At 37.9% G+C, this 19684-nt stretch overlaps 1 protein-coding gene across 1 annotated transcript in view; it reads right to left on the reverse strand.

Annotated features, from left to right (window-relative positions):
• SYN2 (synapsin II) overlaps positions 1–19684 on the reverse strand; it is a 187686-nt gene that overhangs the window by 105560 nt on the left and 62442 nt on the right. The window contains 2 exon segments of the mRNA XM_030956650.1: positions 4822–4913; positions 9135–9192. Of these exon segments, the coding sequence (XP_030812510.1) occupies positions 4822–4913; positions 9135–9192 (150 nt within the window).

Here is a 19684-nt window from a genome sequence, read left to right on the forward strand (position 1 = left end):
GATGGTTTCATGAAAACCACTCAAATCAAAGCGAAAATATGGAAAGACCCATGGTGGATTCATGAAAAACTCTCAAACCAAAGGGAAAAAAAGATGGAAAGAGCCATGATGGCTTCATGAGGAACACTCAAACCAAAGGGAAATGATAAAAGATGGAAAGAGCCATGGTGGCTTCATGAAAAACACTCAAACCAAAAGGAAAAAAGGAAAGGGCCATGATGGCTTTGTGAAAAACACTCAAAACAAAGGGAAAAAGGTGGAAAGAGCCATTATAGGCTCAATGAAAAACAAAACCAAAGGGAAATGACAAAAGATGGAAAGAGCCATGGTGGCTTCATGAAAAACACTCAAACCAAAGGGAAAAGATGGAAAGACCTGATGGTTTCGTGAAAAACACTCAAACCAAAGGGAAATGATAAAAGGTGGAAGGTGCCATGATGGCCATGAAATACGCAACCAAAGAGAAAAGAGGAAAAACACGGGGTGAAAAACCAAAGGGAAATGATAAAATATGGAAAGAGCCATGATGACTCCATGGAAAACACTCAAACCAAAGAAAAGAGGAAAGAGATAATGGCCCAAAATAAACAAAGGGTAGATAAAAGGAGCCATGATGGCTTCATGAAAAACATTGGAACCAAAGTGAAAATATGAAAAGAGCCATGATGGAAAACATTCAAACAAAAGGGAAAAAAATGGTAAGAGCCATGATGACTTCAAGGAAAACACTCAAACCAAAGTGAAAATATGGAAAGATATCTTCAAGGAAAACAGTCAAACCAAAGGGAAATGACACAAGGTGGAAAGAGCCATGGTGGATTCATGAAAAGCTGCAACACCCTTAATCTGTTCAGCATCCCCTCAATAACCGAATTCCATTATTGGAAGGGGATGAGGATGAAGCTCCTCTCTCCAAGAGGGGAGAGAAATCATCATGGATTTCAGGTTTTTCTCCTTCTGACAGATAAATCACATCTATAACCTTCAGGTATGTCCTTAGTTCAGTTTCTGAGCAGTGATAAGCTAAACTAAAGCAGGCAAAGGGCTCTGCCCCAAACTTGGGCTTTTGGGGAACAATTTCTTTTATTTTTTTTTCCCACAATTATTGTCAGGCTGTTTTAAGGACAGTAAGGGATGAAGCAACCCCATTGCTGGCAAATGGAATCAGACCATAACAGAGAGAATCACAACTGGACTTTTGATCAAGAGACTTGTCAAAATGAATTTTTTGACTTGCAGCTGCATTTCCCCCTTTTCTCTCTGGTGTCTGACCAGCATTTCCCCTGCTGCTCCCCGTGGTTCCCTGCCTATCACCCTGCACCTTTGCCAACAATCTGACACCATCCTCGCCTTACTCCAACCCTGACATTTTGTTACTGGAGAAGGTTGTGGAAAATAGGAAACACAAACCAACAGGACAGAGCCTCCAGAGCAGGGGCAATTCACTCCCAAATCTGATGGTTGAAAGAGTCTTTTCTGCATTCCAATTTTATAGGGGAAGAAAGCCCAGGCTAGCTTGAAGATTTCACATTCCTAAAAGAGGTATAACTGCAGGGTAAATTAAATTAGCATAGTAAATTGGTGAAATTATTTACATGCCTTAAATAAATCCAAGCTGTTTACTGGAGTGAGACACTCTGAAGATTACAAAATCATTCTGAATTCTCAGTCTGGCAGAATAAAAACAACGATACAATTAAAATCCATGTTAAAATTGCTTTAGCAGTTCTGAGATCCCAGCTTGGATGCAGCCATTCGAGTAGATTAGCTGGATTCTTGAATTTCAAATCACAGGCTCATGGAAGTGTTTGGGTTGGAAGAGAGCTTTTAAAGCTCATTTTCTATTCTAGTGGAAGGCATCTAGTGGAAATGCATCTTCCCAGGATGTTCCAAACCCTGTCCAGCCTGGCCTTGGACACTGCCAGGGATCCAGGGGCAGCCACAGCTGCTCTGGGCACCCTGTGCCAGTGTTTTACCACTGAAAAAATAAATAACAGCCCCAAACCTGCAGGATTTGGCAAAAGCAACATTAAGGATTTGCAGTCAAGAGTCGCCAAAATGGCACTGAAGCTCAATGAGCAAAACCTGTAAAGAAATCCTTGCCTTTAAACAGGATTCCTAAAAAATATCTGCAGCACAGCCCTGAGATGCTGTGATCAAAGTTTCAAGAGTTTGGAACATGGAAATCCACTTTACTGGCCCAGCATGAATATAATACTTAGAGGATTAATGATGCCTTTATTGCTGTTATATAATGAAGGGATGGGACTATTTTTGGGTTAAATTGATTTATTGTTCAGATAAATATTTTAGTTTTAAAGGCTGTGAGATTTATGAGAGTAAGTAGCTGGTTCTAGTTTAAAAGTAGTTACAGGTTTTTTGTTATAAGGTAATATATAACTTTTGAACTTAATAGATAGTTGCTGTAAGGTTTATTTTGTTTTCTGCCTTTTTTAAAATTTAATTTTGTTGTACTGTAGATATTTTTGTTTAATAGGTTTTTGTTATATTTATATATATATATATATATGTTTCTATTATAATTTTTAAACTTTTAGCTTATTCTGTTAAGCCATACCCTTACATTATAAACTCTCCACTATTTTATTAATATAATGTTTTACTTGAGGTATATTTTTTCTTACAATTATAGAAACATAAGATTATGATTTTTTTTTTTAATGTTTGTGTATTTTATTTCTATATTAATTTAAGCTTTTTCTAAGGTTGTAAGTCAAACTGTTCAGTGTCTGTAGAAGTTTCTGTTTTTCCAATTCCCACATGCTCTCATTAAAATTGCAGACTCCTCAGTGAAAGAAAGAGGCAACTTTCATTTATTAAAATAAGGGGGATAACACATCCCAGGCAGTGCTGTGGTTTCCAATAAAAGAACAGAAAGTGTCCTCTCAAAGACCAATTTAATGAAAGAATTGGGAAATGGAGGGGATGTACTTTTTAAAAATTAAAAATAAATAAATACCGTTTGCTTTGCAAAAGCTCCTCAAAGGAATAAGATACATTCCCATAATTGTTCTAGTTCTCTAATTAATGCTGGATAGAGTGACTGCATCCAGAAGGAGGCCAGGAGGAAAATTTTAATTGTGGCTCAAGCATCAAGAATCCAAAAATCTCGGCATTATGCTGCAGAAAATATAATTTTCCATGGTATGATTTTCATTTACAAAAAACAAACAAGTCGGTGCCTGTTAAATATTTTTTCCTCCTAAATTAAACCAAACCAGCAAAATTTGTCATTGAAATTTCTATGATTTTTCTAACGAATAATTTGCTCATAAGTCTGTGATACAAGTTCACTTTGGGCCTAATAATTTGTTATTATTGATAACAAATATCTCCAGTTATCACAGAAACAGAGAATTCTCTCCCATCATGTCAGCACCTCTGCAAGCCACATCCCCAGGTGTCTCACACCAGATTTGAGGGAAAATTATCAGCTTCAGGTAGTTCTATTTGGGTAAACAAATCACACATAAAACTATAATATTGTTATCTCATTCTCAGAATTATCTGATGGCACAAAGCTCCTTTTCTTCCAAAGAACTTTTACCAAGTTTTCTCATGACCTGCAGATCTTTGGAGATGTTATTTTCTGGAGGTTCCCAACCCTCATTTTCTCCTGATGTGTTTTGACGGCAACTTGGCCTTGATACTTTTTAAAACACTTTTTGGAATAGTACAGAAAAGCCACCAGGGAGCAGTGATCAAGATTTCTTGGCTCCAAAACTTCCATCATTGACTAAAAAATTCCACCAAGCCCAAGAAAAATCAAATCTCTTACTCTTCCAAGGAAATAATCTTGTGGGTTTGGCACAAGATCATTGTTTTTGTATTAAACTGCAATATTTTTAAAACATGCCAGAGATTAAAGAATGGGAATTTTGAAGCATAAACTTATCTTTAATATTTTTCCTGGAGTTTTTTTTTCTTTTGGTATTTTGGTTTGTTTCGGTTTTTTATTATGTTTTTGTTTGGTTGGTTTTTTTACATGAATGAGTAGACATATTCAAATCTTTTATTTGGAGATATGTTCTTCAAACCATAAAGATCCAGGACATCTTTGTGTGGCTCTGCCTTTAAATTCAATTTTTCAGCCAAACAACTGCTACACTTCACTTACACATAAATGCCAAAATGGGAGCAATTCTCACAATTTAAATAAAATATTGGATATAGTTTTGATAATTTTGCCAATACAATAATTTTGCTGATATAACTTTTCTAATACTTCCTTAATTTTTTCTTTTGGCCTGTTTTTTATGGGGCTGTTGATGTCCTCACTGAAAAAACCCAAAAGTTAAATTTACCCTGCCTTCCTTGGCATCATCCTTTTCAGACAAAACAGCTTTTGGGAAATGTGAGGTGTTTAAACCAAAATGTTTCAAACAGGCTGAAATGTTCCAGGAACTGCCCTGAGAGGGGTGTTATGACTTCGTCTCTCTCAATAGAAAATATTCCATGTTGGAAATAAATTCTGCTATTCTGGGAAAGTCTGGCTGGCACAAAATCACCCAATCTGGGTCCTTCTGCAGCAAACATAAAACCCAAATCAATAACCCCAACTCCCAACCATGTATTCTTCATTCTGGATTTCTTTCCCTTAATAAATCCATTTTCCCCATGATTAAAATGTCAAGATGTGCCCTCCCTGTCCCAAAAAGGTTGTCACAAATCAGATATTTTATTTTCTGCTCTCCCTGAGGGGCATCACTCAAAATCCACCAACACAACCGAAGCACTCAGCACCTTTCCCATGCACACCTGATGCCATTTATTGCTGCTGTTCCACTGAGTTTTGCTTACCTGACAACTTTTGTGCCATTTCGAATGATTTGGACATCAACTGCATAATTGCCATCAGCATGGGCTATCAAGTTGATTTCTGAAAATTCTGCCTGTGAAGAAAAGGCTCCTGTTAGTCAGTCTGGTTTATTTTACCTTTATTTTCCAACTCTCTTATTTTCAGCATTAGGGCCTGAAGTGCTGACAATCTACATTTGAAGTAAAATGAGCACCAAGAGCGCATTGATCCGGCAGTATTTGTCACATTTCAAAAGGTTTTAATCCAAAGAGAGCAAAAAGTAAAAAAAGATTGTGGAAATGGGTTGTGGGGCAGTAGCAAGTGGATTTACTCCTCCATGTTTGTAGGGATTATAGTTTTGCTTTGCACAATGTTATCAAAGAGATTAATGCAGGCTCAACATTGACAGAAAGTTTTGAAGAAAACAGCACAAAACCAGAATTAAAATAACATTTTCTTATAGAATTTTGTGCCTCCTCATGCTGCTCACGCTTTTGATTTTCTTTATGCGCATTTACTCTTTTTTTAAAAAACCTGGTGCTAATGAGCAATTGTCTCACAAAATTCTCAATTAAAGCTACTTTTCCAAAAGTCTTCTCACCCTGGAAATGTGGGATTTAAAGGGAGCTGCTCCCATCCTCTGAATCTGCAGTGATTTGGAAGGAAAGGACAGGATGTTTTACATTTATCCCCAGCCTTTCACCAGCCTAGACTCTCAAGGCGCTTCACAATAACATCACCCAGCAGAAGAATTGAAACGCAGCCAGCTGTCTCCTGGTGGATAAATAAAAGTGTCTGTGCTGTCCCAGGCAGCAGCAGCAGCACAGAATAGAGAGTGTCACAACCCCCCCTGAAAAATGGAATTGCTGCGAGTCTTCCTGGGAGCGTTTCACGCCCTGGAGCTCAGGGAAGGGAGGGCAGAGCTGTTCCTCCCAGTGCTGCACGCAGGGCTTGGCTTCGCTCAGCCCAGGCACCCGCACACCTCCTGGGAGCCCTGGGACAGCACTCGGAGCTCATTGCAAAAACTGCACATGGGGAGAGAATGACATCTCTGTGCGGGCACTGCAAAGGTCAGGCTCAGCCAATCCCCGCCCAGACTGAGCTGCCTCCAATTAATAAACCATTTTAAAAGCTCAGTGGGTGATAGAAGATAATATATGTAGAGAAAGGCAGAGAAAAAATGAAATAACTAATATATAATTATTATAATTGTATATTATAATACAATAAATAATATAATAAATAATAATACAATATTATATACAACAAATACTATAATAATAATAAACAACAATACTAACAAGAAATACTATAATAATAAATAATAATACTATTAATACTATAATAATAAATAATAATACAATATTATATACAATAAATACCATAATAAATAATAATAAATAATAAATACTATAAAATAAACACTATAATAAACAATATAAAAATAAACACTATAATAGAAAATAGTATAGTATTTAATACTGTATATAAATACTAAAAACTAAATATAAAATACTATAATATAAAAACTATAATAAATACTAAAAAAATTAATACTATAATAAATAATACTGTTATACTACAAGAAATACAAAAATAAATAATAATAAATAATAAATACTATAAAATAAATACTATAATACACAATATAAAAATAAACACGATAATATAAAATATGATAGTATTTAATACTATATATAAATACTAAAAAACGAAATATAAAATACTACAATATAAAAATGACAATAAATACTATAAAAATAAATGCTCTAATAAATAATACCATTATAATACAATAGTACAATCAATGGCATTAGCAGCTGGACACTGCAGTAGCTGCTGTTTGTTTGCTGGTGTGTAACAAAAGGATTTGTGTGGCTCAGAAACTTGCAGGCTCTCTCTGGTGAAAGTTCTAGCAGCACAGGAAGGGAATTCCAGGTTTACAGAAAACCACCCGAAAATTAAAAAAAAAAAAAAAACCATAAAAATACCCAAAATTAAGCCTAAAATAATCCAAAATCATCCAAAATCACCCCAAAAGCCCCAGCAGGAGCTGCACAACCTGGCCAGGGAGGGTGAGTGACCCAAAATCACCTGAAATCAACCCAAAATTAACCCAAAATGCAGAAAACCACCAAGAAATAAAAAAATGCAAAAATCGCCAAAAATAATCTCAAAATCACCCCAAAATACCCCAAAATGCAGAAAACCACCAGGAAATTAAAAAATGCAAAAATGACCAAAAATAATCTCAAAATCACCCCAAAATACCCCAAAAGCCCCAGCAGGAGCTGGATGACCTGGCCAGGGAGGATGAGGGACACAAAATTGCCTAAAATCAACCCAAAATCAACCTGAAATACCCCAAAATGAAAAAAAAAACCTCTAAAAGCAGGAAAAAAAACCCATAAAAATACCCAAAATTAACCTGAAATACCCGAAAGTACCCCAAAACCCTGAGCAGGAGCTGGATGACCTGGCCAGGGAGGGTGAGTGACCCAAAACCACCTGAAATCAACCCAAAATTAACCCAAAATGCAGAAAACCACCAAGTAATACAAAAAACCCCACCCATAAAGGTATGCAAAAATCACCAAAAATGATCTCTAAATCAGCCAAAAATACCCAAAAGCCCCAGCAGGAGCTGGATGACTTGGCCAGGGAGGGTGAGGAACCCAAAATCACCCCAGATTAACCCAAAATTAACCCCAAATACAGAGAACCACCCAAAAATGCAAAAAAAAAAAGCAAACAAAAACCCCAAAATTAAGCCCAAAATCTCCCCAAATCATCCAAAATCACCCCAAAAGCCCCAGCAGGAGCTGGACAACCTGGCCAGGGAGGGTGAGTGACCCAAAATCACCGAAAATCAACCCCAAATTAACCCTAAATTCAGAAAACCACCAAGTAATAATAAAAAAACCCCATAAAAACATGCAAAAATCATCCAAAATGATCCCAAAATCCCCAGGTGTGTCCCTGGGTGTGTCTCAGGTGCACCAGGAGTTTTTGCTGCTGGTGAAGAGATGGGCTGTGCTGCCAGCTGCCTGCCCTGGCCTAGGTGGGAATGGACAAACCAGTTGTTTTCCTTTTCCTGCCTCTCCCTCAATACCCCTAAAGAGCCCTGGCAAAGCTTTCCGTGCTCCCAGGCCAAGGATATCAGCTATTCCGAGGTGGAAGGAGTGGGTGCTGCACCATTACAGAGAATTTAATCAGCTGGGTGCGCGCAGTTAATGACAAATTTCCCTCCCTCCTTGAAAATCCAACGACAAAACAACTCAAGGACTGATGCTTTGTACAGCAGCATCTACTCGAGCAATTCAAGACTCAAAAGCAGTGAAAAGACTTCTTTAATCCCAAGTTTCAGCTTAAATAAAATAGCCATGATTGTAGCACACCCTAAATTATATCTCCGTGCCTATTCCTATTTATTATGGATTTTTATTTAAATAAAATGCTAGTGCCCTCTAAATTATATCTCCGTGCCTATTCCTATTTATTATGGATTTTTTTTAAAACCCCCACAAGCCAGCACTGCACCCAGAGCACATTTCTATTCCTGAGTGGGGAATTAGTGATACAGAACTGCCACACGTAATTCACGGAGTGTCTGGGAACTTCACAGTCTCTAAGCAACAGCTCCTGAACACAAGATGTTTTTCATGCTGTGAGAATTATGGTCAAAATCCCCTCAGAAGAGCCCACTTTGGGTGCCAGAAAGGGCTGTTGTTGTTTAACCCCAGCTGGCAGCTCAGCCCCACACACCCATTCCCACCCAGAGGGTAAAAGTGGGAAAACTTTATAGCTTTTTACCCACCAGAAGGGTAAAAGTGGGAAAACTGTGGGTTGGGATAAACAGAATTCAAGAGCTAAAGCCAAAGCTGTGAGTGCAATCATAGGAAACCAACACCCCAGCAGCTTCAGGGGGGAAATCAACTCTGCCCCAGCCCAAACCACCACATTTCCTTAATTGTGAGGGGTTTGGGGTACAAAGATTGTGAATTTTTCTCTACATGAATGCACAGAGAACCATGGAATCATTGAGGTTGGAAAACCCCTCTCAAATAATCTCCATTACCGTTAATCCAAGACCAAACCCTGTCCCCAAGTGCCACGTGCATAGAGCTTTTAAATCCCCACAGGGAGGGATTACACACATGTATTAAATATATATGTGTCTATAAATGTACAGATATAAAAATAAAAAAATAAAAAAATAAATTATATATATAATATATAAAAAGAACATTTATAATATATATTATATATATAAATATAAAAGATATAAAAATAACATTCAGGCTAAGTCAGTTACCTGTTCCACCTTTATGTCATACTCTCCATGGACCTTTTTTCCACGAAAAGCCTTGGCCCTGCAGGAAAAAAAAAGGAAAGAAAATCAAGGATGTATTTATCTGTAATCAGTGTCTATAGAAAACTTCCTGTATTGCCTTCAATGTCCTGAAAACACACAAATATACTGATTAAATCTACTCCATCCCACAATATTTTGTAATAAAAACATGATGTGATTTCCAGCACTGAAGTGAAAATGCACTGAAATGATGAAACATCAGAAGCACACCGTTCACAGCTGTTAAACAATATAAAAGGAGCCTTGTTAAACAGGTACAATCTTGCTCCCAAAGTCAACAGTGGCAGTGGAAATTCATTTCCCTCTGCACAACTTCCTAACAACCACTCATGTTCATCTTTATCCACATATTTCATTTAGAAAAACTGGTTTATTGAGAATCCTGTGCTTAGAAACTTTACGTTGTTTTTAAGGTGTCAGAGAACTGGAGACTGCTGTTGTCAGATATTTGAGTGTCTGCTTGGGTTCCTAATCAATTTTCCTTCCTCTAGACTGACTTGATATGAAATAATTAATGTGAAAGAGAGTTTATGGGCAATTATTATGCATCAGGACAGCTGGGATAAAGCAGAATTCACTGATCCAGGCCATGCAAACAGACATTCCTCCAGGAATCCATCCCTTGCATCCCTCAGGCTGCACGTATCTGCTTTGGACCAAAGGAGGATTCCAACAAAAAAGATAACTCTGTTGATAAAAAGGAATTATTCTGACACTGATCTTGTTGAAGGAACAAGGAATCAGCCTCTCTGTGTTTTCTTTGCTCAAGCCAAAGCTTAGGGTGCCTTCCCTGCTTTTTTCTTGTGCAAGGAAAAAATTGTTGCACAATTCAAAACCTGCACAGCACAGAACATCACCTCAAGTGTTAAAGAAGAGCAGCTTTGTGCATTTCATCAAACAAAATGCATCCAACAAAATGCATCTAATGCATTGCATCTAACAAAATGCTGTTGTTTTACATGAAATCTACCTCCCCAAGGAAAGCAATAGCAATACGTACATTAATAATTTATTTCTGCTGTGATCCAGAAGAATTTCACCACTGGTTTCAATCGTGGATAAACACAATTTCTTAATAATCAAATGTAAGCACTGCCTTGGGCAGCATTTCATAAGGAATAAGGGTATTTCTTAAAGAAATTTCTTAAGGATATGGATAATGGATGGTAGAAGTTTTTATACTGAAATCACCCAGTAAAATATTGCCCAACCATTAATTCTGTATAAACATGCAAGGGGAGAGAAGAAAACAAGGAATAAAGCATATGTATTATTATTATTATTTTAGACTGTATTTTTGCAATAAATACACAGGAAAGATGAAGTTTGAAATCCATTGTTCTGTTCTAGGAGGTGCACACTCAGCTTAGTGTTAACGAATATTTATGCCTATACTAAAAGTAGAAGTTAAATATAAACCTAATTTACAGAATTATCAATAATCACTTGTTTATCTTTCCAAATTTGTTTTGGACTCCCTTAAGAGGAATGTGAGCATCACCTCTTGGAAGCTTTGGGGATCCTGGATGTGTTTTATGGGAAAAGCCAGGAGATTTGTGCCAGAGCTGGAGGAAGGTCCCACAGTCAGGGATGTGCCTCAGGAGGAGAGCACCCAGCTCACATCAACACACAGCTTTCATGCCCCTCTGAAAAACTAAACGTTCACCACTGCAAAAAAACCCTCAAACTCCAGTTCTGCTCCCCATGAATTGAACAGCCTTGTCCTGGTTGAATTCTGTGGGGAGCAGGATGAGCTCCTGGGTTTTATCTCTGGTGCAGAAACAGGTGAGGGAAGTGCATTAGTGGACATCACCAATGTCCAATACACATTTAATTTAAATACAATTATCTTGGCTACATTATGCTGAAGCTGCCTCTTGGCCACTGGAAAACCACTTTAAATGCTCAGTTTCTTCAAATTTAAATGGTAACTTGGCATTCCAGAGATCAAACCTTCCCCAAAAGCGGCCCTAACACATATCAGGAACTGGCAGCTCTTTGAGAGGAATGGAGCTGGGAAAGCACAGAGAGCCCAGGACTGACCCTGCTACTCTTTACTCCAAATATGTGTTAGTGAGATAACCAAAACACTCATTAGCTGTTAATTAGTGAGATGTTATTACTCTAAATTCAGTCTTTCTGCTCAAACATGAGGCAATCTCCAAAGAGCTAAGCTCTGGCATGATTCACATTTCAACAAATGACTTCAGCTTTGAAAATAAACAGGAGTAGTGAGGATTGGAGTTAAGCAATCTCAGGCTTGAAAACAAACCTGACATTCAATCATTTCAAGAGAATCAATTTTGCAGCAGCTTTAGCCAACAACTTTTATGAAAATATATAATATTCCACAATATTCTCCAAATGTTGAGCCACAGACTGCAAGAATTTATCTTGTATCTGTTGGAATTCCCTGGCTGCTGGGAATTTCAGACTTTCTGTGCTGATCCCCAGAACACTGTCTTTGGCCTGAGACTGTGGAGAAAGCTTCAAAATTAAATGATAGAACTGGGATTGTGGGCGTGTAGAGTAAATAAAAGTGTGTAATATCACACAGTAGAAAACTTAGAGTTTAAAGTTTTAAAATATGATAATATATATAAATCAAGATAAACTAATCCTTCTTCTTCACAAGTTAAAGTAGTATTGTGTAATTAGATTAAAAAATCCACATTGCAAAGCACAAGTAATTGTTTATTAAGTTAAAAATAAAAATAATTAGTGTCATTTCTTAATTACACTGTTTATCTTTAAAAAACCTCATAAAAATGCAAGTCCATTTTTAGTTTATTAAAGCACTATAAAACTCACAATTTGTAAAACTATAACATAAATAAAACTAATAAACATCTAAATCCAAACAAGGAACACCATCTTACACATTTAATCCCAACCCTAAGCCAAAAACCTCGCCAGGTATCTCTAAAGAATAACTGAAAGTTTCACAACTTGAATATTTCATAACAAAGTCTAAGAATTAGTTAGTGATGGTTATTGTGAAACAGAACCCAGTTTTCATTTTATTTACTCTGCCTTGGAAATTCAGCTATGCCCTGCTTGAATTATTCCCATTTGGAATGAAAGAAAGAAGCAGTCCTATCATAATGACATTCATTACATAGTTATGGTAATTTATTTTATTTTTTACTGAGGGGAGCTGAGGAATGCCATTGTTTGGTGTTATTTATTTACAGAATTCCCCTCAATTGCAGCCTCACATTCCTGTTGAGCCTCATTCCTGTTGGCACAGAGTGTGGGATGGCTGCGAGCAGCTCCCAGAGCTGTCCAGGACAGGGCTCTCAGGAGGGTGGGGTGAGCTGCCAGCAGCAGTGGAGCTAAAAACCAAACACACCCCAAATCAGGGGCACTTACAGTGACACTGGTCTGCTGCTGTGGAGGATTTCTGCCTTGTAGGTAGAGAAGAAAAGGGAAGAAATCATAAATCATCCACCTGACACTCCGGCACTTTCCAAAGGCCACAGAGAGAGCAGAGAGCTGGGGAAGGGATGCTGCCCGCTGAAGGCACAGCCAGAGGCTGCTCAGAACACCTGAAATATTGATGCATTTCTTGCTGCAGAGTTCATATTTAAAATTAAACCACCAGAGAATGCGCAGCTGCCACAGAGGCAGCCTGAATTTACTCCACTCACTGAACTTTGCCAAGGACAAGCAATGAAGCAGAGTCATTAAAGGGGGTTCAAATATATAAATAATAAATCTGATTTATTTCCCTGTTCAGCTACACAGCATCTACCTACAGTTCCACAGTATCTTACTATGCCATGAGACCTGGTTTAATATATATATATATAAATATGTATATGCACACATATATATATGTGTGTGTGCATATATACTGATTATTCCCAAATATTCTATATGTACATATCATATATATATGTATGTATGTATGTATATATATATACAGAATATTCCCAAATATTCTATATGTGTATATCATATATATACATGTGAGTATATATATACAGAATATTTGCAAATATTCTATTTGTATATCATATATATATGTGTATATATATACAGAATATTCCCAAATATTATATATATATCATATATATGTGTATATATATACGTAATATTCCCAAATATTCTATATATCATATATATGTGTGTATATATATACAGAATATTCCCAAATATTCTATATGTGTATATCATATATATATGTGTGTATATATATACAGAATATTTCCAAATATTCTATATATATATCATATATATGTGTATATATATACAGAATATTCCCAAGTATTTTATATGTATATATCATATATGTGTGTGTATATATATACAGAATATTCCCAAATATTCTATATGTATATATCATATATATATACAGAATATTCCCAAATATTCTATATGTGTATCTCATATATATACATGTGAGTATATATATACAGAATATTCCCAAGTATTCTATATGCATATATCATATATATATATATGTGTATATATATACAGAATATTTGCAAATATTCTATTTGTATATCATATATATATGTGTATATATATACAGAATATTACCAACTAACTGATTTACTACAATTATCAGTGAACTCCATGTAAAGATACTGACAGACAAATGACACAGACCCAGCCAGAATTCCATGGACTTAAAAGTGTCTCAGTGACAGGCCAGGAAAAGCTGCAGAGAAACAAAATCTTCAAGGTCAGATTTCAAGTAGAGCCCAGTCTTCAAGTTCAAATGGGATTAGAAATAATTTGTTCTTTAGTTCAATTAAAGAAGACTTTTGTAAACACAGGAAGACCACAAGCTGCTGTTAACAAAACCAGTGCATGATAAGATCTGCACAGCATTTTCATTTTATGGGAATTAAACCACAGGCCACTGAAACCAGGGGGGATTTCTGTGTCAGCATCCTTGTGCTCTACAGCTGACAGCACCAACATTTGCTGTGCTGCCTTCCCCACCAGCCCAGCTTTGGGTAACTCACCTCTGAACAGGTTATCATGCTTAAATAGAATTGACCCCAGTGATTTAAGGCTTTCCTTTATTTACTTGTTCCACATTTCTGCAGAAAAAAAAGACTGATATGAAACTAAAATTCCTGCTTAAAACCTGACTCTGAAAGGCCTTGATATTCCCAAATGTTACTGAGATTCTGCAAAGAGCTGTCTGGATTTAAACCATGTCCTTTTTGTGTCTGTGCAGTGCAATCCCACCCGTGGCCCCTGCCCCAGCCCCTCTTTCACTCTCCCATAAAACAGTGATGTTTTCTCAAGGTATTACCTCATACAGAGATTGCCTCGGGAGGAGCAGCCAGCAGCACAAAATAAATGTCAGAACACACCAGACGCGTGACTCTGAGTGACTTTTGGCTCTGGAAGTGCTCCCTGCTGGGCTGGGTTCCATTAGATTAATGATAATCTGCATTTAACTATAAATCTGCACAGCAGTGCCTTCCTGGCTTGGGACAGCACAGGTGATTCCAGAAGCTTCCATGGCTCACATTTCTGCTGTGCTGCTCATCACCCAGCTGGGTGCAATGCCCTCTCCATGGCAAGGACACAGTCACCCACCCCAGGAGGTGACAGTTCACAGAAACACCAGCTGAAATTTGATTTATTTCGTACATTTTTTCCCCAGCATGCCAGGTAGGACATGACTGATGCGCTGCTTCACTCTCACTCCATCATTTTGAAGGGGAAAATAAACTGCTCATAAAAAAACAACAACAACAACACAAAAGGTGTTTCTGCCAATATGTCTGAGTCCTCATGGTGTCTCTGTACCTGAAATCTCTGCATCAAATATTTCTATACCAGAGCTGTCAATCATAACAGATGGAAAGAGAATTACTGGGAGCAAAGGCAAGGATTCCTGTCCTGGTGCATCTCAGCACAGTCCTCCCAGCTGGCCTGCCCCTGGCACTGTCCCAGTTAAATTCTGCCAGGATTTCTGTATCTCTGAGCTGCCCATTTATAGAGGAACACCACTGCTGGAACCCTGGAAAATGAGAATTTTAAACTTTCTGTGCTGCCAGGCGCTGACCCCCAGGAGAACACTGCACTGACCTGAGGCCGTGGAGAAGCTTCCAAAATTGATTGATAGAGCTGGGATTGTGGGTGTGGAGTTTGAATAAAAGTGTGTGATATCACAGGGTGGAAAACTTAGAGTTAAAATGTTTAAAATATAGCAATATATTTAAAGTAAGATGGAGGTTTTAGGGTGGAGCCTGGTCCTTCTTCACCTTCTCCTTCATCTTCTTCTTCACCTTCTCCTCTCTTCTTATCCTTCTCCTCCATGGGTTTGGGTGGTTTTGTGTAATTGGATAAAAAAGTCCCCATTGTGGGGCACAGGTGTTTGTTTATTGGGTTAAAATAAAAATAATTGAGGTGTCATTTCTTAATTTATCCTTAAAAGGCCTTGTAGAGAGGGAGATGGGGCTCCATTTTTAGTTTGCTGGAGTGAAGTGCTGTAGGACTCAGGGTTTGTGAGATGTGACAGAGATAAGAACTAACAAACATCTGAGTCCCAACAAGAAATACCATCTCACACATTTAATCCCATCCCTGGCAAAAAAAAAGAAGATAAAACTCCACACACAGGAGGGCAGAGCCACCCCAGAGCTCACACTGAGCAGGGCAGGAGAGCCCTGCAGGAACCTCTGCTCCTCCTCTGCAGGGATTCCCTGCCCTCCCCTCTGCAGCCTGGAGCAAAGAACTTGGTTAAAAACTGGCTCAAAACCCAAGTATGAGGGTCCTGCCTGCACCTCATCCCCTTCCCCATCCCCTTCCCCAGCAAACTCCAGAAAAACCACAGCAAACACTTCCCAGGGGAGGATTTCCCTGCCCAAAGAGATCCAGCTCTAAAAACTCATTTAAAAATAACCCATAGCCTAGCTAGAAATAAAGAACACAATTTTATTAAGCAGCAATTATTCCCTTTCCCTGTCTGGATTGCACATAGCTCTTGCTAGAAAGGTGGGGCGTTTTTTCACAACAACTTTATTTGTGGCACCTTCAGAGGCTTCCATTACCTCCACCTCAATCCCTTTTTTCATTCTCTTAATTCATTGTCAGCTTTCTCTTTTCTTTTCTTTTTCTTTTCTTTTCTTTTCTTTTCTTTTCTTTTCTTTTCTTTTCTTTTCTTTTCTTTTCTTTTCTTTTCTTTTTTTTTTTTTTCTTCTCTTCTCTTCTCTTCTCTTCTCTTCTCTTCTCTTCTCTTCTCTTCTCTTCTCTTCTCTTCTCTTCTCTTCTCTTCTCTTCTCTTCTCTTCTCTTTCCTCTCCTTTCCTTTCCTTTCCTTTCTCTTTCCTTTCCTTCTCTTCTCTTCCTTTCCTTTCTCTTCTCTTCCTTTCCTTTCCCTTCTCTTCTCTTCTCTTTCTCTTCTCTTCTCTTCTCTTCTCTTTCTTTCTTTCTTTCTTTCTTTCTTTTCTTCTCTTTCTTTCTTTCTTTCTTTCTTTCTTTCTTTCTTTCTTTCTTTCTTTCTTTCTTTCTTTCTTTCTTTCTTTTCTTTCTTTCTTTTCTTTCTTTCTTTCTTTCTTTCTTTCTTTTCTTTCTTTTCTTTCTTTCTTTTCTTTTCTTTCTTTTCTTTCTTTCTTCTCTTTCTTTTCCTTCTTTCCTTCTTTCCTTCTTTCCTTCTTTCCTTCTTTCCTGTTTTCTTTCTTTCTTTCCTTCTTTCCTTCTTTCCTTCTTTTCCTTCTTTCTTTCCTTCTTTCCTTCTTTCCTTCTTTTCCTTCTTTCTCTTCTCTTTCTTTCCTTCTTTCTTTCTTTCCTTCTTTCTTTCTTTCTTTCTTTTCTTCTCTTCTCTTTCTTCTCTTTCTTTCTTTCTTTCTTTCTTTCTTCTTTCTCTTCTTTTCCTTCTTTCCTTCTTTCCTTCTTTCTTTCTTTCCTTCTTTCCTTTCCTTCTTTTCTTTCCTTCTTTCTTTCCTTCTTTCTTCTTTCTTTCTTTCTCTTTCTTTCCTTCTTTCCTTCTTTCTTTCTTTTCTTTCTTTCTTTCTTTCTTTCTTTCTTTTCTTTCTTTCTTCTCTTCTCTTTTTTTCTTTCTTTCTCTTCCTTCCTTCCTTCCTTCCTTCCTTCCTTCCTTCCTTCCTTCCTTCCTTCCTTCCTTCCTTCCTTCCTTCCTTCCTTCCTTCCTTCCTTCCTTCCTTCCTAGTTCTCCCATCCCTTGGTATGTATCAAACCCCCTCTACTCTGATCATTTCAACTAAACAGAGCCATTTTATTCTCTCCATTTTTTATTCTTGCAATCCTTTTTATTCTGGAGGGTTTCTGTTTGTGCCTGAGCAGTGTTTTCTCTGGGGATGCAATGCAGAAGAAAGTGCCTCCCACTCCTGAATGTCTCTGTTGAACTGAATTTTTCTGGGTCTTTCAAACAGCATGCTCAACTGAAAATGCCTCATTTTCTGCCCACTCAAGGTGAAACAAGCCCTCTTTCATGCCCAAACACCAAGTCTGCCTTGCTGGTAATGTCTCAAAATCCCACACCTCCCATTATGTAATATTTACCATTAGCCCATTTCTTCTCTGCAAGATTTATGGTCACGATGTAACTTCTGGGAGCTCCTTTTTTTTTTTTTTGCAAAGGGATGACAAATGAGTATTTTTAAATGTTCATTCCCTCACCAGCAGAAGACCCAATACGTGATGCAACATATTCTAACCTTTTCCAAATCTGTTAGACTCATTAGGACTGCTACTACACTTTCCCAGGGCTGGGGTCATAAAAATATTTTGTACTGATGAGATGAACAGAAAGTTCCAACTTTTCTACAGGAAAACACTGCCAGCCAAATTACGAAATATCACTGCTCTGAATCCAGCTTTCATTGCTGCTCAAGCCTCAAACTGCACCTTCTGCCCTGAACTCCTTATCTTCTGTAGCAAATAATCCAAGATAAAGTAACAAATCTCGGCATTTCCCTACCAACTGAGCAGTCCATCCTTTCCATTTCATCTGCTGATAAGCGAGATAAAGGAGCCCAAACAGTTATTGAGCAATCCTGCTCAGAAAGGAAGGCACATCATCTGGAATAAATGGCAAAACTGTCCCACAGGGCAGCCCCTGGTGAAGAGTTTGTGACAGGGAAAAACCCAAACCAGCTAGAAAGATAACCAAAAGGTATGCAAGTTTATTTTTTATGTTTCTCAGGAAGATGTGAGACTCTCTGAGGTAAATTTGAGTCATTTGTGCCTGGAGAGACGACAGTGTCACTTCATATACCACGTGTTGCACTAGGAACACTGTTTGAATTTTCACCTTTGAGGATCCTGAATTTAACACAGAAACTGCATCTTAAAAACCTCACTGAGCTTCTGAATGAATCATTCAAAGGGAGCAAAGAAAGAGGGGGAAGATGCAAGTCATGCACTGCCACTAACATCACACTGCAGGAACACTTGAGGCCCCATTTGATATTTTGAAAATTTTGGAAAAGCCCAAATAATTGGCGTAAATCAGTATTTGATGTTTCCATTTTCTTTTTCATGCAGCTGAAACTTATGTTTTAATATTTATACTCAAGACAACCATGTGCTGCCCTGGCTTTTTGGTTTTTTTTGCTAAACCTCATCTTGGTTTAGCACCTGCACAGCTGCAGGAAGGAAAGGAGTTCATGGCTTTTGCTGCCCTCTCCTGTAGGAAGAAATGCAGATGAGATTGGCCAAAAATGGTTTCCAATCACTGGGAAACAGCTCCATGGTCAAAGCCCTGGATTTCCTGGCTCTAAGGGACCTGCCCAGGTGTCAGCCCCTCTTGGGCAGCAGTCACAGGAGGGGATGCATGGAAATATTGGGAATATTTCCAATGTGTGCTCAGGGATGGGTGACAGGCACCAAAGGCATGAACCTAACTCACAAATTGCTGAAATCTACCAGAAAAAGCACATTAACAGAGCAGTCAGAACGTTCTTGATGTGTTTCATGCAGCATTAGCAAAAATCATAATGAAATTAATCACTGCCATCCCATGGGTTAAATTACTGCTAATTGCTGATGCTGTCTGAGATACTCTGCTATTTGCAGGTGAATTAATTTATATTTCAAGGTGGGCTTTTTTCTCACTCATACCCAGAGTTTCCATTGGTTTCATGAGTCTCCTGTGACTCTAAATGTGGATCTGGGTGGTACTTCCAGTGCAGTTTCCCCTCCTCGAGGGAAGGAGGATTTCACACACTGTGCTCAGCAAAAAACAAAAAGAATTTATCAGTTCTTATGAAGAATGAGCCTCAGAGACATGCATTTCCAGAGGAAGGTCCAGAATGCTGCCACAAAAACTCAATTACCCCACAATTCTCACGTTCCCATGTAATAGCCATGGGAATTACATTGTACAGATAATTCTCTGTGCAAATAGATACCAAGAAAGTAGAAAATGTTTTTGCCAGTCTCACCTTTTCATGGTTTTCAAGCTTCCCAAGTGTGTTAGAAAACGAAACTCACCACCTTGTAGTTCAATATTACACCTTGAAATTCAATTGCATCATTTTGTCTGTACTTCAAAAACCC

The sequence above is a fragment of the Camarhynchus parvulus genome, chromosome 12 (assembly GCF_901933205.1).
Source record: "Camarhynchus parvulus chromosome 12, STF_HiC, whole genome shotgun sequence".
Lineage (NCBI taxonomy): Eukaryota > Metazoa > Chordata > Aves > Passeriformes > Thraupidae > Camarhynchus > Camarhynchus parvulus.